This window comes from Mandrillus leucophaeus, unplaced genomic scaffold, assembly GCF_000951045.1.
Source record: "Mandrillus leucophaeus isolate KB7577 unplaced genomic scaffold, Mleu.le_1.0 Scaffold352, whole genome shotgun sequence".
Lineage (NCBI taxonomy): Eukaryota > Metazoa > Chordata > Mammalia > Primates > Cercopithecidae > Mandrillus > Mandrillus leucophaeus.
This window is the reverse complement of record NW_012103721.1, coordinates 2,461,011-2,486,780: the sequence shown is the minus strand read 5'-3', so window position 1 is coordinate 2,486,780 and position 25,770 is coordinate 2,461,011. Positions and strand designations below refer to the sequence as shown.

The following is a 25,770-nucleotide window of genomic DNA, read 5'->3' as shown; positions in this document are numbered from 1 at the left end:
TGAGAAAAACATGGGAAAAAACCCACTCCCATGATTTGATTAACTCCCAGCAGGTACCTTCCATGACACATGGGGATTACAGGAGCTACAATTCAAGATGAGATTTGGGTGGGGACATAGACAAACCATATCATTTATCAAAGCATGTTTAATTTCCAAAGAATTGCAGAGGTTACTCTTTAATTTTGTTATTTTTAATAATAAAATTATTGGTTTTTATTTTTATCTTAAAATAATTTTGCCATTAATTTCATCAATATTTAATTATTAAACATAGTTATAGCATGTATTTTAATATTTAAAGGGAACTCATTTGGATTATTCATTCAACATATATTTATTGAGCACTTATTGTGTGTATTGGGATACAGCATTGAAAAAAACAGATGTTTCTGTGTGTTTTTACTTTAATATGGTAGTTGTTTAATGTGTTATTACCCAAAATATAAAAATAGAAGTTCTTACATCCTCTCACTAACTACAGGATGCCCTTTAAGCTTCTAAATTATAATTTAGAAGGCTAGCTGATACAGGTTGATTTATATATAGTATAATATCTAAATCTAAATATAAATATAGTAGTCAAGCAGGCTGAGAGGAGAGGGAAGAGTCTTGGAGCTAGTGGGTAACCCAGCAAAGGAACTTTTACCTTTACCTATTCATTTTCTATGTGTGTTGAAATCTCTGAAGTTAGGGCCACCTTTACCCTTTCTCTAGTCTAGTGTCATAATATGGCTATGTTCAGCCTTCTTCCTGGTATTTCTGGTCACTGAACTAGACAAGGAAGGAAATGCTCAAGTGAGAGAATAGGTCTTTGGATTCCTAACATCGTAAAAAGCTACATCATAAAACCGCCCCTTACCCCTACTATTTGAATCTTACCCACAGCCTGCCTCTTTTGGCAGCCCTTGCTATGAGGTAGTAAAAGCACCCCTACACAGTTCTTTCACAGCTCATCCTAACATAGCCCTCAAATTAGAGGATTGTGTTATGCTCCTTAAAACTTCCATTACTTTCTAAACGTCTTCATCAAGAAAAGAGAAAAAGAATCACGGCTTAACATGTTACTTCAATCTAGTGTACCTAACATTCTATCAGAATTTCCCACCAAGTTAGAGTTCTATGGTGGAATCACCCCTTACTGAGGTGTACTTTTCCCTAGATGTGTTAAATGAATTTAATTCTGTTTCTATTACAGACTTTTGGAGGCCTTTACACTATCATCTAGAGCTCAACTCTCCTATCTTTAATCAAAAATAGATCAGTGTTAAGTTTTAAAAATATTATTTTCAGCTGTAAGTCGCTAATACTCACTGAATATAGACATTCCTTTTACCATGGAGAGAAATGACAACCATGCTTCCTAATGATAGATGTACATATTTATTGCCTAGCGTTTTACCTTACCTGAGCGATATTGATTGCATTTTGGATTCGTATATCTTTCTCATAATCCTTTGTTTTCTGCAATGTTTGCCATATTATATTTCTAAGTCCATCCTGTTCTTCATCTCCTTGAAGTTCCCATGAAATTTTCACCAGGTTATACACTAAGCCATAGTAACCAGTCCAGACTACTTGATCACCTGTTTAAAAAGAAAAAGTCTTTGGGAATTATCATTTTATTCGCCTTGCTAAAGTAAGATTGTGTGAAAAAGAAGAAACCAATTTTACCATAATTCATAATAAGATTCTAAAGTCTGAAATTCTAAGCTGCAGAAATTTCTGACCCTTCACTGCTTTCTCTCCTTTACATTTAAAAAAGACCACAGATCATTTTAAAACTTCTAACCACATGAAAAGCAACACTGCACCTAACTGGTATACTTCAGAAATTTAAAAGTTAAATTGGTAAACTGTGAACTACATATACAAAACAAATTCTTAGAATTCAAGTAAAGAGGAATCTGTTCAAAGGAATGTGAACACAGACCACCATGGTGAATTTTTATAATAAAGTAGAAAAACCAGAAAAATACTTCCTGTTATTAAAAAAATCAAACATTATGAAACATGGTATTTGAACCAAGAAGAAAATGTTTAAATCATGTGAAAAGCATACAAAAACTACTGTTATAATTATAAGCTGAAAAAATCATTTTAATAATAGTGAAATATCAATTGGAATATAGGAAAAAGTAATGAAAACAGAGATTTAAAAACTCTAAGACACTCCTAGAACTTACACAGCAATTAGCAATTTATATACTTTATCAAGTTCCACTTTCAAAATATGTATTTTCCTTAGAGAAAGGAGAAAGACATTTCTATTTACTCTTTATGGTAATTATTTCTTACCTAGATATTGTATATTTCTACGCAGTAATAGGAAAAAGGAATTCCAATTTAGGTAGATGTGGGAGAAATAAATTTGGGGAATAAAATAATACAGTTATCAAAGAGGAGATAAACTTAGTCAAAAAGCAACATGAAAATAATGAGTATGTGAAGCAGATAAGAACAAGAAGAGGAAATGGTTCAGAAAGGGAACTGAAAGAGTTTTAAAGCCCTTTAAATTCCATATTGCACTTTTCTCCAAAACCCTGGTGACAGTCCATTGATAATTGTTGCCCTTTTTGAATAAAGATAGAAGCACAACCTGAAAAGTCACAATCCTCAACTTTTCCAAATGAATCTAGTTTTCATAATGCAGGTTAATAATCATCATCATTATGGTTATAGCTAGTACACATGGGGGTACCAACTATGTCGTCCAACTTTAGTTCTCACTACAATCCTGCTATGTAGATGTTATTATATATACTTAGAATAATAAAAGGGAACATATAAACTTGAACCTGCTTAGAAAGCTCCCTGGCATCAGACAGCTGTTGAATGAATGATAGAGCAGGTAAAGGCTGATCTAATCCTGTCCCATGCAGCACAGTCTCTCCAATTTACACAAACACTTTTCTTTCCAGTCATGACCTTCCATTCGATTCATAGGAAAGAAAGAGTTTGAAAGAAAGAGTTTGAAAGAAAGAGGAGGCAGAAGAGAAAGTATGTACATGTTTTACAAGTAGGAGGAGGAAGGCATATATCCAGTTTCCAATCTTAAGGTATCATCTACCTTTTCTATTATTGGAACTTTAGGAGAGAAAGTATAAGCTGGAAGTAGGAAGCTACAGTTAAGCAGCCAATTATTTTTGAAACGTCACTTTCTCCTTATAGGAACTTTACTAATTAAAATTGAGATATCACAATATTTGAAATAACATATAATATAAAAAATGTTTTTTGAATGAATGTCATTAATATTTTTGCACTGAACGTTTGGAATATAATAAAAAAGCCCAAATTTAAGGTTTGGGTTTTTTTTCTTAAACCATTGTCTTTGTGAATTGTCTTGGCTAAGGTGAGAAAAAGATAATCTGTGTCTTCAAGTAATTGGCATGTCTGGGAGACTAGAATAATTTGTAAGAGAAATTAGAGGGTAACTGTTAAATGAAAAGATGATGGCCATTGATATAACAATCACAAAAGCAAGAGATCAATGAGGGCTAGAAGAGTAAGGAAAGGACTGGAGAAAGTATGAGTTTACAAGACTTGTCCAATAAGTAAATTTGGGAAAAGTGCAGAGGAAGATATTGGTGGAGTATTTCAAATGGAAGGATATCTGAAAAAGGTTAGCTCTGAGAATACACACTGTAATAGCTTCCTAGTTCTTTCATCTTCCTGTCTTATATTTACTGCTTCACCATTATTAATCCATGTTGTGCAAACTGACCTTTCTAAATCTCATTATGTTACTTCTCTACTCACAACTCAGCAAAGGATTGCCATTTGTCCCTATGTAAATTCCAAATCGCATGGCCAGGTAATTACTGTCTTTCTAATATGACATCATTTTGAACACATCTATCACCACTCCTTTATTCCCACCCCTCTTGCTAATACACTATAAACAGACAAAACTACTTGAAGTTCTAGAATACACATTTCATTTAATCTTCTAGCCCTTGTACAAACTTTTCACTTAGCCAGAAGTTTTCCTGTCCAAAAATAACTCCACACTACACCTGGCTTCTATCCATTCTCCTGCATTCTTTCTCCTAGGAATCCTTTTCTGAATCCCCATGGCTAGCTAGGTGCCCCTGTGCCTAATGTATTGTATCATATTGTAATTGCATATCTCACCTATGGATTCTAAACTACTGGAGAAGACAGAATGTCTTTTATTTGCTCAGATATTCTTAGCATTTAGTAAAGTGCCTACAACGAAGTGCCTACAACATAGCAGAACTAATATACAAAAATCTGTTTATTGATTTAGGGAAGTAGGTAGAGAGAACAACTATGTCCCTTTGCCTGGGGCAGAAGGGTTTCTTGGATCACAAGCTTTCAAGGACAAAACTGGGAAAGTTCACAGCAAATCAAGATATTTAGATCAGGAATATGGCCCCCAGCAGTGAGGTAGTTATACAGAGAGAAAAGGGAAGAGATGATAGTAGAGATCTCAAATGAAGCTGAAGCGGAGAGTTTATGCTAAAAATAAGTAAGAGGCCAGCCACGGTGGCTCACATTTGTAATCCTAGCACTTTCAGAGGCTGAGGCAGGAGGATTGCTTGAGGCAGGCCAGCAGATCAAGACTAGCCTGGGCAAACTATTGAGACCCTATCTCTATACCTCTATAGTTTTTTTTGTTTTTGTTTTTGTTTTAAATTAGCTGGGCATGGTGGTGCACATCTGTAGTACCAGGTACTCAGGAGGCTGTGTTGGGAAGATCACTTCAGCCACAGAGTTTGAGGCTACAGTGATCTATGGTTAAAAAAAAAAAAAAAAAAGATAAGGTACCAAAGTTATCTAAAGATAAATGGGATCAGATTAAATGGTAGATGTTTGAGGAAGGGAGTAATGTTATGTCTGCTCAATGCAATGTCATGTTTATTCAAGCAATAAACTGGGAAACCAATATAGTTTTATGAGGTAATCTAGGTCTTTACTGCAATGGGCAGCAGGAGATTGGCAAGGAAGGGACACAAACTTAAGACACGGTAGAGAAGATCTAATTGGACTTCTTAGCTATGGGGAAAGAGGCAGAAATAAAGGGGGAAGGAGAAGTACATTTTTAAGCTCAGGAGACTGAAACAATAATAAAACCACTTGAAGAAATGAGAAGAGTGTGTAGAAGAATCACTTTTAAGAAAAAGAAGATAAATATTTGGAAAATGTGGCATCGGAAGGGGGAATCTAATGTTCAATGTCCTGTAGTTTGTTGTAAAAATATGGCTAGAATGCAAGTAAAATAGCAAGAGTGAGATTGTTGATTTGTGGGTCATTAGCTTGAAGTCAATACAAGTAAGGAAACACATTAATTTTTAAGTTAATAATTCTGGATTGTGAGCCTCAGAGAAAAAATAAGTTTTTGAACAATATTACAAATAAAACTTACAGTGAATTTTAACTAATTTCTACATTTACTTACAGACTCTCAACATTAACACAAATGATTGACAAAAATACATACAAACCACCTTCCTCTATATATTTTAAATTATCACTTTTTGAAGGTCAATATTTTATAAAACTACAATAGTTGAATTATCAAAAAGAATATAGTTTGGTTTTAGAATCCACAAGATCAATGAGAAACCACAAGATATATTCTGATAGTTATGTTTTAGAAAGTCATAATTCCTTTTAAATTCCATTCATATTTTTAAAAGTGAGCTGTTCACCTGTTGATTTAAACTCAACTGAAGTGATGCTGATGAATAATATTCGCAGAGAGAATTTATTACATCCAATTGACTGACAGTTAATGATGAAAACAACCTTATAAAGACAGATGGTATGTGTTACAACTGTCATAAAAAGTAGACCACATTCTAATTTGCACATCTAGACATTTGCTGAGAAGCATGCCTGCTATGAAATGTTTCAACAAGGGACCAAGCTGTAGCATAAGGCACTCTTCTATTCTGCTTTGAGTGACCCTGTGGCAGCTATCAAAGATGTCACTTTAAATATACTGAGAGAAAATATGTCTGTGTCCGCAGCTAAGCAGACAGTATCCTAGGATATAAAAAAGCCAAACCAAAACGAGTTCTTAATAAATTCAAAAATTTTATTAAGAAACCACCACTGCACTTGAAAACCAATATTATGCACTTTTCTTTGTAGTAGTAATACCTTATTCCAGTGTTTGAACCCTTTGGTAACCTTTAATTGCCACTGAAGATACTTAGATTTCATATATTTAGTGAAAGCGAAATATGAATATTTATACTTACATGAATGAATGTAAATGAGTATAGCCTTTGCAATTCTGTCAAATGTAATACGATACTACAAGATCAAATGTGCCACTTAAAGGTAATTCAAATGTAGAATGTGGTTCAAAACACTGATTATGCAATGCCATGTAGAGTTGAAGGAACTAGATCAACGTCAAGAAACTAACAGTTGGACAAGAACCAGTAAGCCAGCCATGCATTTAACTAATATTTACTGAGTGAATGAATGCTAGATGCCAGCCACTGTTCTCTGTACTAAAGAAAAAGACAAACTGCTTCTCTGGGTATACTTAATTCCAATGGACAGAGACAGATATAAAGAAAGTAAATATAACAGTATCAGTTTATTATGAATGTTATGAGAATAGAAGATGGTGATAGGACCAACAATGACTAGAAGAAGAAAACTACTGTAGACAGAATGAGAGCAAAACTTCTATGAGGAGGTGATGGTCAAGCTAAGATCTAGCTGATGAAAAAGAGTTAATCATTGAAGGAACAAGGGAAAAGCATTTCCAAGAGTGGAGGATGAAAAATACAAAGGCTTTGAAATTAGAATAGCTTGATAGTTTAGAGAAACAGGAGAAAAGACAGAATGAATGTATTACAGGACAACTGAGGGTCATGGGACAAGACTATATCAGGTAGGTATGACCTTTACTTAGGTACACTCTGAATGATCACAGCCAATTTGTGGGCCATGGAAAAGAGTTTAGATTTTATTCTCAGGATAACGAAGAACTATCATGGCATTTTTTTTTTTACTAATTCAAAATCATAAGATGCTTATTAAATATTAGTCAACAACTCACTCCTCTCTCAACAGAATACTAGTAAAAGGTACATTTTCCTCTTCTACAATTTTATCACCTATAAGCTTCATGTTCTACATTGGCTCTCTAGACTTGTTCATCCTATATGTCTGCTACTTTGTATTACAGCTTTTTAAATGAGAAAAGGAACTGTCACATTTTACCTTTTCGCTTCTTGGTAGAAAATGGACTATATGGAATATAAGAGGGAAGTAGGAAGACATTTAACTTTTTGAAGTAATCTAGAAGCAAAGTGTTGATAGTTTGGACTTGGGAAAGATGCACTAAAGAATTAACCATGCTCAAAGAGAGGGGTGGCTTTTGTCCTTGGCTCTGGGTGGTAATCTCATAGGCCTTGGAATGTCCTGACTAATAAAAATGACATATTTACCTGGGGTTTTTGGGTATGTTAAATAGTCTATGCTATAAAATTTGATTCATGGGGGGTGTGACTTGGGCCACGTTGTATCAGCTTGAACATTGGTGGGGCTGGATACTAGAGACAGCCATGCTGCAGGCAGTTAACTAAGTGTGTATGACCAAGCCCAAATAAAAATTGTAAATTGCAAAGCTTAGGTGAACTTCTATAGTTGACCATACTCTATGTATATTGTCACACATCATTGCTAGAAGTAAATGTTCTTCACGTAACTTCTCTGGGAGAGGATAATGGGAAGCTCTGTGCTTGAGTCTCTCTTGGACTCTGCTCTGTGCACCTTTTCCTTTGGCTGATTTTAATGTATATCCTTTCATAATAATAAACCATAACCATGAGTAAAATGTCCTTGCTGAAGTCTGTGAGTCCTTCTAGCAAATTGTCAAACATGAGGGATGTCTTAGAGATCTCCAGACTTGCAGTTGGTCTTAGAAGGGAGGGTGGTTCTGGAGACCCCAAACTTGCAGTTAGTGTCAAAAGAGAGGGTAGTCATGAGGACTCTTGAACTTCAGAGGAGATAACAATAGTGATAGGGGGGGAAAAATTAGGAATATACTTTTGGATAGTAGGATACAAAGAATTCTAGGACACTATTTTCAGAATATTGTTATATTATAGTAATACTAATAATGACAATGATAATATATGTATCACCGTATATGTATATAATATATAGTAGTGAAATTATTTTGCATATATCATAATATTTGATCATTACATATATTAAACAAATATTCAACAGAATAAACTGAAGAGAACAGAGGTATTATATGCCCATATTTTGTTGTAGGTAATATGGAAAACCAAACTTTAAAAGTCAGCTGATTCTTTTATTAGAATGTGGTAGTTGATTGAAGCACAATAGCAAATAGGATGCCAAAAGGTAGATGAATAATGAAGACACTGAGTAGAACTTGCTTAACTTGAAATTTCATGATCTTTTCTAATTGTCAATTATGAAAATGTATTAATTAAAAATAATTACTGTGGCCAAGATGGCTGACTAGAAGCAGCTAAGGTGTGTGGCTCTTGTGGAGAGAAATGGAAGGGGCGAGTAAATACAGCACCTTCAAGTGAAACATTCAGGTACTACAGTTGAGACTAATCAAGGAAACAACTCAATCCATGGAGAATGGAGAAAAGCAAGGCAGAATGATGTCCAACCCCGGAGCAACATGGAGTCAAGCAAACCTCCCCCACTCAGAGAAGCAGTGAGTGAAATGTGCGACCTTGGGAAACCATGCTTCTCCCACAGATCTTTGCAACCCTCAGGTCAGGAGATACATCATGAATCCACTCCACCAGGGCCTGCAGTCTGACACAGGGTTATGTAGAGTTTCAGCAGAGCAGCTGCTCAGGCATACAAGGGGAGCCGGGAGCTTAGATACTCTTGCTTTCTGGGCTTCCTGGCAAAAGTAGCCGCAACTCCAGCAAAGCAGGAGGTTAGGTCCCTGTACATACTCCTAGGAAAGAGGCTGAATCCAGGGTGCCGAGCAGTGATGGTCTGCAGACTTCACTTCCACAGCACCTTGCAGACCATCTAAATAGGAAGAGAGGAAGTCAAACTATCTCTGTTTGCAGATGGCATGATCCTACTTTTAGAAAACCTCATCGTCTCAGTCCAAAAGCTTCTTAAGCTGATTAACAACTTCAGCAAAGTCTCAGCATACAAAATCAATGTGCAAAAATTGTTAGCATTCCTATACACCAAAAACGGTCAAGCCTAAGGCTAAATTTGGAATAAACTCCCATTCACAAGTATCACAAAAAGAATGAAATACCAAGGAATACAGCTAACTATGGCAGTGAAAGATCTCTACAACGAGATCTACAAACCACTACTCAAAGAAATCAAGATAATACAAATAAATGGAAAAACATTCCATGCTTATGGATAAGAAGAATCAATATCGTTAAAATGGCCATACTGCCTAAAGCAATTTATAGATTCAGTGCTATTCCTATTAAACTGTCACTGACATTCTTCACAGAACCACAAAATACTGAAAATCCATATGGAACAACAACAAAAAAAGTCTGACTAGCCAAGGCAATTCTAAGCAAAAAGAACAAAGCTGGAGGCATTATGCTACCCAACTTCAAACTACACTACAGGGCTACATTAGCCAAAACAGCATGATACTGATACAAAAACAGATACATAGACCAACGGAACAGAATAGAGAACACAGAAATAAGACCACACACCTATAGTTATCTTATCTTCAGTAAACCTAACAAAAACAAGCACTGGGGAAAGGATTTCCTATTCAATAAATGGTGCTGAGATAACTTGCTAGCCATATGCAGGAGAATGAAACTGGACCCCTTCCTTACACTATATACAAAATTCACTCAATATCAATTTTAAACTTAACTGTAAGACCCAAAACTATGAAAATCCTGAGGACAACCTGGGCAATACCATCCAGGACACACACAAGCAAATAAGTCATGACAAAGATGCCAAAAGCACTGCACCAAAGCAAAAATTGACAAACGGAATATAACTAAACTAAAGGGCTACTGCACAGCAAAAGAAACTATGAACAGAGTAAACAACCTAGGGAATGGGAGAAAATTTTTGCACATTACGTACCTGACAAATGTCTAACATGCAGCATCTATAAGAAAATTAAACAAAATTTACAAGAAAAAAAAAGATCCCATAAAAAGTGGGCAAAAGATATGAACAGACACTTCTCAAAAGAAGACATACATGTGGCTAATAATCATATTTTTAAAAAGTTCAACATTACTGATCATTACAGAAATGCAAATCAAAACCACAATGAGATACCATCTCATACCAGTCAGAATGGCAATTGTTAAAAGTCAAAAAATAACAGGTGCTGGTGAAGTTGTGGAGGAAAAGAGATGCTTATACACTGTTGGTGGGAGAGTAAATTAGTTCAGCTATTGTGGAAGACAGTGTGAATTCCTCAAAGACCTAAGGACAGAAATACCATTCTACCCAGCAATCTCATTACTGGGCATATACCCAAAGGACTATAAATCGTTTCATTATGAAGACACATGCATGTGTATATTCACCGCAGCACTATTCACAATAGCAAAGACATAGAATCAAACTAAATGCTTATGAATAGTAGACTGGATAAAGAAAATGTGGTACACACATGCCATGGAATACTACACAGCCATAAAAAATAATGAGATCACGTCTTTTGCAGGGACATGGGTGGAGCTTAACTTAAGGCCATTATCCTTAGAAACTAATACAAGAACAGAAAACCAAATACTGCATGTTCTTACTTATAAGTGGAAGCTAAATGATAACACATGGAGACACAGAGAGGAACAACATACACTGGGGCCTTTTTGGAGGGTGCAGGGTGGAGGGTGGAGGGTGGGAGGAGGGAGAGGATCAGGAAGCATAACTAATGGGTACTAGGTTTAGTGATAGTGACCTGGGTGATAAAATAATCTGTACAACAAATCCCCATGACACAAGTTTACCTATGTAACAAACCTGCACTTGTATCTCTGAACTTAAAATAGAAGTTAACAAATTAAAATTAAAAATTAAAAAAAAGAAATTACAAAAACATATAAAAATAATTAACTTCTGGAATTCTAACTGGAAACCAAGGATAAAAGTAGTTATCTTTTCAATATTAATTGTGATTCTAATAAATAAACTAGAGGAATATCAGACTTCTGACTTTTGGATTTATTTTAAATTTCACTAAGTTAAATTTATACTACCAAGAGATATAGAATAATAATTATAAGTAGATAATTCTCACAGATTTCTGTACTCCAGGGGCAACAAAGAAATAAAGAAGAAAATAATAAAAATGTTCTTGGAAATTGTAAAAAATAATATTTTACCTTTGTAAATACATTATGTTATATGCAAAAACTTTTTAAAACCCATAATCTTGAAGAAACTAAGATTCCAAGAGATAAAACAAGTTGCCTTAGGTAATCTAAAACTGAGCTGTAACTCATTCAAAATTGCTAACATCCAAAATTGGTGACACCAATTCTAGTTCAGTGAAAATTTATTCACCTATTACTGCCTTTCTTGAAACCGTATTGGTGTTATTTCTCCTTCTGTTCTTACCTAAATATCTCCTACTTCATCCCATTTGAGGACTTTTATTAATTCTTCTACTCAGTAACTGATTAGAAGGGATCTCTTTAAAAAGTGAAAAAATTCTCGTGACATAGGCAAGATGGCATAATAGAAAAAACTAGACTCTCTTTTCTATCACGGAAACATCAATTCAATAGGAACAAATGGATCAATTCCCATTATGAAAAATCCAGAAACTAGTAGAAGGGCTTAGATTTAGTGTGTAAAGCTAGCCACACTAAAACCCGTAGTAAAAGCAGAAACACCCTTGTGCCATAACCCCTACCATTTGCACAGTGCTATACAATTTAGAAAACATAATTGGCTGAAAACTTCCCAAATCTAGGAAGAAAAATGTACATTCAGATCCAGGAGGCCCAAAAGATCTTAAATAAAATTAACCCAAAGAAATTCACACTGAGACACATTATATTCAAGATATCAAAAGTATAGGAGATAATTTTGAAAGCAGTAAGAGAAAAACAACTTGTTAGTTACAAGGGGATGATTATAAGACTACCCAAAGAATTTTTTAGCAGGAGTTTTGCCCTGCCAAAAGGAAGTGAGATGATATGTTCAAAGGGATGAAAGAAAAAAAAAAAATCTGCCGGGAAGATACTATACCAGGAAAACTGCAGGTGTTGTTGTTGTTGTTGTTGTTTGTTTTGTTTTGTTTTGTTTTAAAGAGAGAAACAAATACTTTCTCAGACCAACAAAAGTTGAGGGAACACATTATGACTAGAATTGTCTTACAACAAATTCTAAAGGGAGTTCTTCAACTTGAAAAAAAAGGATGCTAAACCACAATATGATAGCATAAGAAAATATAAAACTCATTGGTAAAGGTAAATATATAGACAAATACTTAATACTATATATTAGTGTAACAATGGTAAGTAAATCAATTTAAAAATCTGTTAATGTATAATAATATAAATAGATGTTAATTGTGACATCATAAGCATAAAATGTTTATTAGAGCTTTGAGAAGTGTAGAACTTTGTATAAGATTGATGTTGTTTTAAACATAAAATAGATTGTTATATTTTAGATAAGACCCCTATTAATCTCAAAGAAAATACCTATAGAAGTTACAGAAAAGAAAATGAGAAAGGAATCAAGACATGCCAATAACAAACACAAACACATATACACACACACGCAAAGGCAGAGCAGGAAAAGAGAGACAAAAATAAAACAAGTAACAAAATGGCAATCATAAATCCTTGCATATCAATAATTACTTTAAATGTAGATTAATTAAACTTCCCAATCAAAAGACATAAAGTGGCTAAGTGAATAAAAAAGTAGGACCCAAACGTAAGGTATCTATAAGGGGGTCACTTTATATTTAAGGATACATATAGGCTGAAAGTAAGGCATGGAAAAGACACTCTTTGCAAATGATAATGAAAAGAAGCAGGATTGGCTATACTTATACAGAAAAAAAAATAGGTTTAAGTCAAAAAACTGTCACAATAGATTAAAAAATATTATGTAATATAAAATGATCAATCCACTAGAAAGATATAACAATTATAAATGTATCTGCAACCAAGATCAGAGCACCTAAATACAGTCATTTGTCACATAACAGTGTTTCAGTCAACAACAGACTGCATGTATGACAGTTGTCCCATAAGATTATAGTAAATAGAGCTGAAAAAAATTATATTAGCTGGTGACATTTAGCTGTTGTAACATTGTAGTGCAATGTGTTACCTTTTCTATGTTTAGATGTACAGTTAGCATTGTATTGCAATTGCCTATAGTATTCAGTACATTAACATGCTGTACATGTTTGTAGCCTAGGAGCAATAGGCTATACCATGTACCCTAGGTGTTTAGTAGGCTATACCATATAGTTGTGTGTGAGTATACTCTATTATGCTTGCATAATGGTGAAATTGCCAAATGATGCATTTTTAAGAACATATCCTTATTCCTAAGCAATGCATGACTATATATGAGGCAAACATTGACAGAACTAAAGGCAGAAATACAGCAATACAATAATAGTGGGAAATTTCAATAATAAGGATGACAACCAAACAGAAAATTAATGAAGAAACAGCCGACTTGCACAATACTAAAGACTAAATAGAACTAAAAGGCATATATAGATCACATAACCCCAAACAGGAGAATTTTTTTTTCAAGTACACATAAAAAATTCTCCAGAACAGATCACTCATTAGGTCATAATGAAAGTATTCACAAATTCAAGAAGATTGAAACTATGCTAAATATCTTTCAACCATGGTGGAATGAAATTACCAACTAATAGCAAATGAGAGCCAAATCAAGAATGCAATCTCATTTACAATAGCCACAAAGAAATAAAATACCTAGGAATAGATCTAACCAAGGAGGTGAAAGATCTCTGTAAGGACAACTATAAAACACTGCTGAAAGAATCAGAGATGATACAAACAAATGGAAAAACATTCTATGCTCATGGAGAGAAGAATCAATATCATAAAATGGCTATACTGCCCAAAGCAATATACAGAGTCAACACTATTCTTATCAAACTACCAGTGTTATTTTTTACAGAAATACAAAACACTATTCTAAAATTCATATGAAATTGAAAAATAGCCCAAATTGCCAAAGCAATCCTAAGCAAAGAGAACAAAGCCAAAGGTATTACATTAACCAACTTCAAGCTATACAACAAGGCTACAGTAGCCAAAACAGCATGGTACTAGTACAAAAACAGACACACACAGATCAATGGAACAGTACAGAGAACCAAGAAATGAAGCCACATACTTACAACCATCTGATCTTTGACAAAGTCAACAATAACAAGAAGCGGGGAAAGTACTCCCTATTCAATAAGTGGTGCTGGGATAACTTGCTTGCTATAGGCAGAAGATTGAAACTAGGACCCCTTCCTTAAACTATATACAAAAATTAGCTCAGACTTAATTAAAGACTTAGATGTGAGACCACAAACTATAAAAATCCTAGAAGAAAACCTACGAAATACAATTCTTGACAAGCTCTGAGAAAGAATTCATGATGAAGACACCAACAGCAATTAAAACAAAACCAAAAATTGACAAGTGGGAACTAATTAAATTAAAGAGCTTCTGCATAGTCAAAGGAACCATCAACAGAGTAAACACACAACCTACAAAATGAGAGAAAATGTTTGCAAATTATGCATCCAACAAAGGTCTAATACCCAGAATCTATAAGGAACTTAAACAAATTAACAAGGAAAAACCAAACAACTCCATTAAAAAAAAAAATGGGCAAAGACATGAATAGACACTTCTCAAAAGAAGACATACGTGTATCCAAAAAGCATATTAAAAAGTCCAATATCTCTAATCATTAGTGAAATGCAAATTAAAACCACAATGAGATACCATCTCACACCAAACAGAGTGACTATTATTTAAAAATCAAAAAATAACAGATTCCAGCGAAAGTTGCAGAGAAAAGGGAATGCTTATGCACTGTTGGTGGGAATGTAAATTAGCTCAGCCACAGTGGAAAGCAGTTTGGAGATTTCTCAAAGTTCTTAAAACAGAACTATGATTCAACTCAGCAATCTCATTACTGTGTATATACCCAGAAGAAAATAAATTATTCTACCAAAAAGACAACATGCACTTGTACATTCATTGTAGCACTATTCATAATAGCAAAGACATGGAATCAACCTAGATGTCCATCAGTGGTGAACTGGATAAAGAAAATATGGTACATATACACCATGGCATACTACACAGCCATAAAAAGAATGAAATAATATCCTTTACAGCAACATGTATGCAACTGCAAACCATTATCCTAAGCAAATTAATACAGGAACAGAAAACCAAATACCACAAGTTCTCACTTATAAGGGGGAGCTAAACACTGAGTACACATGGACATAAAGATGGCAATAATAGACACTGGGACTACTAGAGGTGGAAACGAGGGGAAGGGGCAGTGCCTGAAAAACTAATTATTGGGTACCATGTTCACTAACTTGGAGCTCACTACGTGGACCAGGAACAAGCCAAGGTTGTTTACTCTGGTGATGTCTATTTAACAGAGTACTGAAAGTGCTAGCCAGAGCAATTAGGCAAGATAAACAAACAAAAGGCATCCAAATAAGAAAGGAAGAAGTAGAAGTATCTCTGTTTGCAGATAACATAATCTTATATGAAGAAAATCCTGAAGACTCCACAAAATCAAGTGTGTTAAAACCAATAAACTAAACTAATTTAATATACCTGAATGCTACAAAATCAATATACAAAAATTATTTGTTTTTATACACTAATAACCTATACAAAAAGGAAATTAGTAAAACATTACATTTATGATAGCATCAAAAAGAATAAAATACTTAGGAATAAATTTAATCAAATAAGTTAGACTTCTGCATTAAAAGCCACAAAACATTGTTTGAAAAATTAAATGAGATACAAATGAAAAGGCATCCTTTGTTCCTAGATTGAAATACTTAATACTTTTTAAATGTTTACACTACCTAACATAATCTACAAATTCAATGCTGTCTCCATCAAAATCCCAATGGCATTTTAGACAGAAATAGAAAAAGAAACTCAAAAATTCAATGGCCTGAAAAGATTCCAACTAGCCAAAACAATCTTGAAAAAGAACAAAGTCAAAGGCATCACATTTATTGATTTCAAAGTATACTTCCAGGCTACATAAATTAAAACAGTACTAGCCTAAAGACTGATATATAGACCAATGGAACAGAATAGAGATCCCAGAAATAAATCCACACATATACAGCCAGCTGATATTCTACATGAGTGCCATGAATATATAATGGGAAAAGGATAGTCTCTTCAACCAATGGTGTTGGGAAAATTGGATATCCATATATAAATAATAAAAGTAGACCCTTATACCATACACAAAAATCAACTCAAAATTGATTAGAGATGAACAGAAGACCTGAAACTAAAACTCGTAGAAGAAAATATGGGGAAAATACTCTTAAAATTGGTTTTGGCAATGATTTTATGGAAATAACACCAAAAGCACAGGCAACAAAAACAGAAACGAGTTCAAGTGGAACTACATCAAACAAAAAAGCTTCTGCACAACAAAAGAAAAAATCACAGAGTAAAATGACATCTTACAGAATGGGGGAATATTTTTGCAGATATCTACATGATGAAACATTAATCTTGAAAATAAGAAACTCTTAAAACTCAATAGTAAAATAAAACTAATAACTTGATTACAAAATGGGCAAAGGACTTAAATAAACATTTCTCCAAAGAAAACATAGAAGTAGCCAAATGGTATATGAAAATATGCTCAATATCACTAATTATCAAGGAAATACAAATCAAAAGCACAATTAAATATCACTCCACAACTGTTAGGATATCTATTATCAAAAAAAAAAAAAAGTAGAAAAGAAAGAAAGAAAAAAAGAAAAAGACAAGTGTCGGCAGGGTTGTGAGGAAATTGGAATCCCCGCAGTACACTACTGGTAGGAATGTAAAGTGGTATAACTAATACAGAAAACAGTATACAATTTCCTCTAAAAATTAAAAATGGAATGGCTGTATGATCTGGCAATTCCACTTCTGGATATTGATCCAAAGGAATTAAAATCAGGATCTCAAAGAGATATTGGCATTCCCATATTCATTGCAGCACTGTTTATAATAGTCAAGATATAGAAACAACCTAAATGTCTGTTGACAGATGAATGGATAAGGAAAATGTCATATACACACAAAATGAAATATATTCACACCAAGAAAAAAAAGAAAATTCTGCAATATGCAGCAACATGGATAAAGCCTGAAAACATTATGCTAAGTGAATTAAGCCAATCACAGAAAGGTAAATAATACATGATTCCACTAAATGAGGTATCTAAAATAGCTAAGCTGCCAAAGGCAAAGAATAGAATGGTAGTTACCAGGGGTTGGTGGAGGGAATAAGGGAATTGCTAATCAATGGGTATAAAATTTCAGTAATACAAAATGGATACGTTCTAGAGATCTGCTGTAAAACGTTGCGTCTCTAGATGCAGGATTCATTTGTTTGATTAAATTAGTGATTTCTCTGTCTGTGAACATATTATGTTACTCTTGATGGATGGGAGGAGTGAAGAGTAAAGTGGCACTATCATTTTAGCATTCATTTCTGGACCATATTAAATGACAGAAAAAACATTCTGAAGCATGCTGAAGGATCTTAATATAATTCTCACTAGTGTAACAAAGAAATTTACAAGCACTTAGCAAGTTATTTTCATTAATGAATATATCACCATAATTAAGATAAGAAGACTAAATCTATCTTATTTTTTTCTTCTCTGCTATGATATATTATTATAAAAATTAATTTTTAAAATGCCATGTTGGAATGTACTTTAGCACCATAAATACTTTGGAAACATTGCATAGTTCATGGGTCTTTTCCCTCTGTGTTCAGCTGCAGGTGGATTTTAGGCCACTGGATCTGAATGGAATACTTTGTATTGTTTATGCTTCAAATATGTGAGAACTATTCCCATAAGATTCCCAGCTCCTTCTTCTTAAGTAGGTGAAGACCTTTATGTGGTAAAAGGCTTTGGATTGAAGGTTCCAGCATGTTTTTTTAGCCCATCCCAACAATAGAAACAGTTACCAACCATGCAAGGGAATAAACAGAATGGGAAATAATAGTAAACTTTTAGTTTGAACATGTACAGGGCTAGATTAAAATTATTTAGTAGGAATGATAGCAAATCTTCTGGAGAAGAATAGCAATGTTTTCCCTTCATCCTGGTTATTTGGGGCTTTGTGAAAATGATCAAGTAAATTTACAGGGTGAAGTCTCACCTCTACAGTTAATAACTATTTTCCACAGGCCCCATAGATTAAGCTTTAATTGTTGAAGCAGTGTTGACAGGGTAGAAAATTGTCAGGTTTTCACAATGTTTGTTGGGACAAAGCATTTTTAGACCACAAAATATAGCTTCTATTCAAGATTTGGAAAATGGATAAAAGTGGGCAGTCTTAGAATATTTGGCCACAGGGATTCTTCCCTCACCTCATATTTAAAATTTCTAGCTTTTCTTCTCACACATTCTAAACTGAAAGTCTTCTCCTCTGCCCTCCCTGCAGTTCCAAGGGCTCTGAGTGACAACTTAGCCCAAGGCTGCAGTGAGCATGAGGGAGGAAAGAGTGCCTGCAGCAGTTTCTCATCCTGCTCCCTGTGGTCTCTGAAGTCCCTGGCTTATGGCTATTCTCCTGACATGTCCAGTTCCAGGCCCTTCTCACCCTTACCTTGAAGTACTAATGCAAACAAGAAAGGTAAACGCATACTGCTGCAACCTAGAGATTTGACAAACTCATCCCAAACTAGTCACTACATACATTTTCTCACAGAAGTCTGCAGGTTTGGGAAGAATTTGTTAGATTTTTCGAACTTCTGACTTACAGGGTCAACTTGTGGCACACAGCTTAATCACAGGGTACACGGACAGTGGAGAGAAAGAGATACCGGTCAAGTTAAGATTTAAAATTGGTCCATTTATGGCCATCTAGCAAGCTTAGAAACCACAATGAAAGCATGTCAATAGTAACAAGTGGTATTTCTTTTATTATTACTTCTATTTTATAATAGGTACATATATTTCCAAACTTTCACTTTTAACTTATTTTAATTTTTTCTCATTCTTTTCCTGCTCAGATATTTTACATTTTTGTATAAATTTTCCAATCACATATTTTATAATTTGTGATTTTTGTTTTGTTTATGAAACCCTTTCTTGTTTGATAGTCATAAAGGTACTGTGCTCTATTTTCTCCTATTTTAAAAGTTTTAATTTATGAAAAATTTTTGAAACTTATGTGTGGTTATGGTACTTAATAATCACTTTTAAAAAGTCAAATAATAATTAATTATCAAAACATTATTGGCAATTCCTTCCCCCATGAAAGTGCTACATTTATGAAATATCAGCATAGAAGGCATATGTCCGTACACACTCTTTTAAACACACACACACACACACAATTACACACCCAAATGTATATCGAGATTGTTTTTTTTTTACCTCAAAAACATCTTAATATGAATGGGACATAGATAGCAAAAGCCCAGAGCTGCTTAGCAATGGCTTACCTGAAAGATAGAGCACAGTAACACAAAATAGCACAACAAGGAAAGACTTTCACATCCTATTGATAGACTTACAAAATAATAAGCCATAGGTAATCAGAGGGTGAGTTTATGTTACTCCTCATAAATTTTTAAATTTAAGTTTATTACTACTATAGTTAAAGGCCCAGATGCACAAGAATCAAGTGTAATGTTATAACATTCTCAAAACAACACAGTAATTGAGCTTCTGAGTGTTATTTTATTTAAAAAACCAACCAATAAAATAAAAACTTGGAGGACATAAAAGAGCAACACAATTTCAGTGGGAAAATTGTAAGTTATAAAAAGAGAAATTAATAATAAAGCAGTATTAGACAAATGTAACTAAAATAATTCAGTATCCAAAAATGACAATTCATCCATTTTAAATAAGGACAGAAGTTATCAATTGTTTTAGCAGATCAACATAACGAGGTATTATATATGTATGTGTGTGTGTATCTCTACAGGCACATATATACATATACACCCATAGACACATACATAATAAATTCAGGTTAAAACAAAAATAACACAAAATACACCAGGTGAATATTAAAATAAAACATTTTACAGGTGTTTCACTAAGCTTATAAAATAAACTGTTAGACTTCATAAATCTCTAGCATATACAAAACCCCTCTGACATTTGCTATGTTAGCAAACAAAATGGTAAACTCCAAATGTGTAAATATTGTGGCTGTTCAAATTGTTAGTACCATGACTATTAAAACTTGCAGACAATAAAACATATAACTAAGTTACGTAAGTTTGTTGTGCACAAACCTGACATTTTCTCTGTTAAAGGAAAGTCATTACTATATTTAGTTGCCAACCCACCAGTCATACCTTACTCTTTCCTTGAGAATAGAAGCCACTTTTGTACCCAGATCCTAGGAAATAATTCTTATGGGTCATCTTTTATTATGATGATGGTTTCATGGGTACATATATACACATATATGTCAAACTGGTCAGGTTGTACAGTTTATGTACATTGTATTGTCTGTCAATTATACCTCAATAAAATTATTTTAGAAATCTAAAAAATAGATACATTTGGTTAACTTCTGTATACATATATATGATCAGTGATATTATACTTTTAGATGTGTCAGCACACAGAACAGTGAATGATTAAGATTGCCTCAATTCTATTGCTAAAATACATATATATATAAAAGAGTAAAATATTTTTCATGTATAAAAATCACAACCTTATTACTGAATACTTTCTTGAATAACCTTCACCAAGGTAAGAGGTATATTAAAGATCTAACAGAGTATCATTAAAAGTTTCAATTGGTTCTAAGATTTCAATTAACTTTCATTTACTTTTTAAAAAGGAATTATTGCTCTGTGCTAATGTTTTTTTCTCAGTTAAAATGAATCAAAATGAAGCATACAAAGTTATTTCACAACTGTGACACATATTTCATTCACCACTATCACTGGAGAACCAGATTAGAAAATCATTCCCAACAAACAAATGAAAGGAAGAATGCTATATTTTACTTTTGCCATTCTGAGACAACACTGAATGGAAAAGTACTTGGGTCCAATGCACATGTCTTCACATCATATTATATTATTGGAATAAATTATTGTAAATCCAGGCAAAGATGCCAACACAACAAACTCCCAGCAAACTTAAGAAGTTAATTATAAGCCATATGGAAAATATGTTTTTCATGTACTACAAAAAATTACCACAAGAACTTGGCAGTAAGCAAAGAGATGAGAGATGACAGCAGGGTGGAGAGGTGGTGAGGGAAACCAATGCAATTATCTTCACATACTGGAAGGGCTAGAACGTGAGAAAAGGAATTGCTTTATTTTGGTTACCTCGAGGGCACAAAATTTAAGCCAAGGTTTGGAAAACATGGAAAGAAAAATTTCATTGTAGTAAAAGGACAGATGTTTCAGAGTTCAAAAGTGGAATGACCTGCTTTGGGATATTGGGAGTCCTACCTCTCTGTTGACTTATAGGCAGACTTTGTTCACTGTTTGCAAACATCTGGAAGAGATTTGTGCATTAGATGAGTGCTGCATGATTGAGAAGACTTACTACTCTGAGATATTTTGGGGTCTATCATTCATTATCTATTCCTAAATATTTCACCCTCTTCTACAAGACACACTAACTCAGTGTCTGTTGGTTTCCCACAGAAGACATCATTTCCAAGTTTTGTTATCACAACACAGACTCCAGATAATTCAGGCTTTTAAAAAAATCTATCATTTTTTCGCTGTGAAACCAAAGTAGGAACACAGCAAGACGGCATTTCAAATTTGAAAGAACACAAAGCTGTGCTTCCCTGTTAGTAAAGATATATATAAGTCATCAGAAATAAATATTAACAGTCTGGATGCATACAGGTCTGTAACAGGAATTAAATATTTTCCTCTGTAATGAGAACATTTTACTATTATGTTTAACAGCTAAACGTTTAGGCTAGGTTTTCTCAACCTATAACGTGGAAAGTGTTTTAATGACACAGACTCCTGGACCACTCTGATGCAAAGTTCTAGAAAAGGCCCAGGAACTTACATTAAAAATATGGACCATACATGATATAGGGTCTGTGGCAAATAGTGCTAGAAGACAATGACTGAGAGAATTTCTCAATGTCACCCTTTGCACATTCTTCAACATGCAGGTGGACGTTTGTTAAAATTTCATTGAATGGACCATCCAGTCTAGTTAGTTCAGTATAGTGAGGCAGTTATTAATATACACTCCAAAATGAGAATGCCTTCATTAAGTCTCAAATGTACCATTTATTAATTATACTTCTTTGGACAAATAAACTTTTATTGCCTCAGTTTTCTCGCTCGAAAATGGGGATAATACGAGTATCTATGTTATAATCTTGTTGTAATTATTAATGAGTTAAATGATGCATGCCAAGTGCTTAGAAAAAAGCCTGAAACATTCAAAGAGTTCAATAAATACATAAAATAAAGTTAATTATTAATATCCCTTATGACCCATAAGGGCAAAATGTTTTTCAAAATCAGAATCTCAACAGGGATCAAGCAAAAATTCTGTATGTTTAAATAAATTAATTTTCATCACCTTCCCTCCTAGTTTTCCAGCTCAAAATAATCTCTTCTTTGAGACTATGCTGAAGAAATTTGTATTTCAAATAAGGGCTTATTTAGGCACTTGAACATATTCAAACCTTCCTGTAGCTCAACTCCATTAAGACATGTGTAGGATGGTTCTCCATAAAAGGAATAATAAAAGTCAGACTCTTTGAATTTCAACCAAATGTTAAATGCATAAGTCATATTTGTAAGCATACAAAAAATGTTCTATTCAATTAAAAAAACCACCATTCAGCACTTCAGTCACTAGCCAGAGACCCCAACTTGAATTAATAGCCATTTGACTCTATGCAAAGCTTGTCTCACACAAACCTCAGAGTGGAAAAGGGACATGTTAAGTAGCCTTCTTGTCCTCGAGATTCTTCAAGTTCTACTCCTGTATCAGATAAACAGGGGACCCCAAACCTATCAGTCCATGGCCTGTTAGGAACTGGGCCATACAATAGGAGGTGAGTGGCCAGTGAGCGAACATTATCACCTGAGCTCCACCTCCTGTCAGATCAATGGTATTACATTCTCATAGGAACATGAACCTGATTGTGAACTGTGCATGAGTGGGATCTAGGTTGCTGCTCTTTATGAGAATTTAACTAATGCCTGATTATCTGAGATGAAGCAGTTTTATCAAAATCATCCCTCATCCCACTCCACCCCACTGTCAGTGGAAAAACTGCCTTCCAGGAAATGTCCCTGGTGCTAAAATGTTTGGGGACCGCTGAGATAAGATCAAAGGAAAACATCTTCATATTATCTTAATGGGGGTTGTATTCATCTGTTTTCATACTGTTATAAAGAACTTCCCTGAGACTGGGTAATTTATAAATAAAAGATGTTTAATTGACTCGCAGTTCCATATGGCTAGGGAAGCCTCGGGAAACTTATAATCATGGTGGAAGGGGAGGCAAACACCTTCTTCACAAGGCAGCAGGAGAGAGAAGAGCAAAGGAGAAACTTCCAAACACGTATAAAACCATCTGCTCTCGTGAGAACTCACTCACTATCAGGAGAACAGCATGGGGGAAACGGTCCCCATGATCCAGTCACCTCCCTCCCTAGACACATGGAGATTACAGGTCCCTCCCTCAACATGTGGGGATTACAATTGGAGGAGATTTGGGTGGGAACACAGAGCTAAACCATATCAGGAGTCATTATTTTAATTTCTTAGAATAATGCCTTCACAAAACCATGATTTAAATTGTTTCTTTGTAATAAAGGCTTTATGTAAAAATGGTCCAAAAGAACATTATGATAGGCTGGGTGTGGTATCTCACACCTATAATCCCAGTATTCTGGGAGGCCCAAATGGGTGGATCACTTGCCGCCGGAAGTTTGAGACCAGCCTGGGCAACATGGAAAAACCTGGTCTCCACTAAAAATACAAAAATTAGCCAAGCATGGTGGCAAACACCTGTAATCCCAGCTACTTGGGAGGCTGTCAAATGAGAATCGCTTGATACTATTTTAAACGATTTTCAGGGTCATGTATACCTTATACATAAATAAAATAAGCATCCTACAGATATATAATGTACATAGGAATAAGCATTACAAAAAGAAATACTTCCTCACGTATAGTTTCTCACTATAATAATATTAGACTATATTAACAACCATAACATCTATTAACATTTACTAGGCCTTTACCATGCACTAGGTAATATGCCAAGCATCTGTATGTTTCCATAGTTTTTCTCACCCAAACTCCTATCATATGGACAGTATTCTTATTATAATTATTAGGTAATGAAAGTAAGTTTTAGAAAAATTAAATGCTTTCATCTAGGATTCTGATTTTCAAGTGACAAAATTAAAATACAGTATGAGTTTATTTGACTCCAGATTCTGGGTTTTTTTTCACTCTAAACAAAAAACTTACTAACATTAAAGGTATTATTATGAGAAAAAATAATTTCAATTAAATAAAGCAGAAGCTCCATATTATTTATATCACTTTTCAGAAAGACAGACCCTTAACGCCCAGTAAGTATGTTGTAAAAGCCCACACAGATGATACTACCTTTGGAACCCTCTGTTTTCTGTGGTCCTGTGGAACTGGGCTTTATTACCAATGATCATGCATGCAGGACACCCAGAAAAAATCATTTTCTCTATGTGGAAAAATTATTCAGTAATGCTACAAAGGATCATGTTACAATGGACCACATCAGTACAGTTTTCAATTCCTATCATTTGACTAGTGAGATATTTGATAATGTAGTTGTCAAGTAATGGCTTTTCTTGGTAGTGATATATATAAAAGCCAAAGATCCAGTAGAAACATGAAGCAGAGATCAAAAGTTTACATCCTGAGGTGTTATATTCTCTGCTTATGACAGAGATAAAGAAAATTGCAGAACATGTCCTTGGGATATCTTTACCTAAATTTTCAACATGTTATCAGCTTACTTCAATCATTTCTCACAAGAAACCACAAAGCTTTGGTCAGAATTGAGCACTTCAAAATAGAATCATCAGTGAGACAAATGCCACTAGTACTATTTATGGCTTCTACAAGAAGTTAGATGCCATAGAAAAATGTACTGACTTCTGACTATGAAGAGGCACTTTTCATGTCTATCCTCTTTAATGCAGATCAAACCTTTAAAAGCATTTAACATTAGAACATCTATTTGTCCACTGCGTTGAGAAAACATTGATAAAATATGGGTTATTCTTTGATTTCTTAGTTCAAGTGAGAACATAAGAAAGGCATCAGTGAAAGCAAAAAAAGAAACGAAAACAAAAACAAAAACAAACAAAAAAAGTTATCCATTTCCTCTAAACCACTTGTGAATGTACAAAGGGCAATTTCTTCTAGAATCTAGTCTGTTAGTGATTACCTTCTGCCTCTCTATCACTGTGCCATTTTAAAGATTGAAATGCTGATAGCATGCAACCTGTAGAGATAGCTCTTTGATTCGTAACATTGTCTGGCTG

The 25,770-nt window shown here is 34.2% G+C and overlaps 1 protein-coding gene across 1 annotated transcript in view; it reads right to left on the bottom strand.

Moving 5' to 3' along the window:
- Positions 1 to 1,374: 1,374 nt before the first annotated feature.
- TMEM232 (transmembrane protein 232) overlaps positions 1,375 to 25,770 on the bottom strand; it is a 159,992-nt gene continuing 135,596 nt past the window's right edge. The window contains exon 11 of the mRNA XM_011989402.1: positions 1,375 to 1,586. Coding sequence (XP_011844792.1) covers positions 1,399 to 1,586 — 188 coding nt within the window. The 3' untranslated portion in view covers positions 1,375 to 1,398. The remainder of the gene's footprint in view (positions 1,587 to 25,770) is intronic.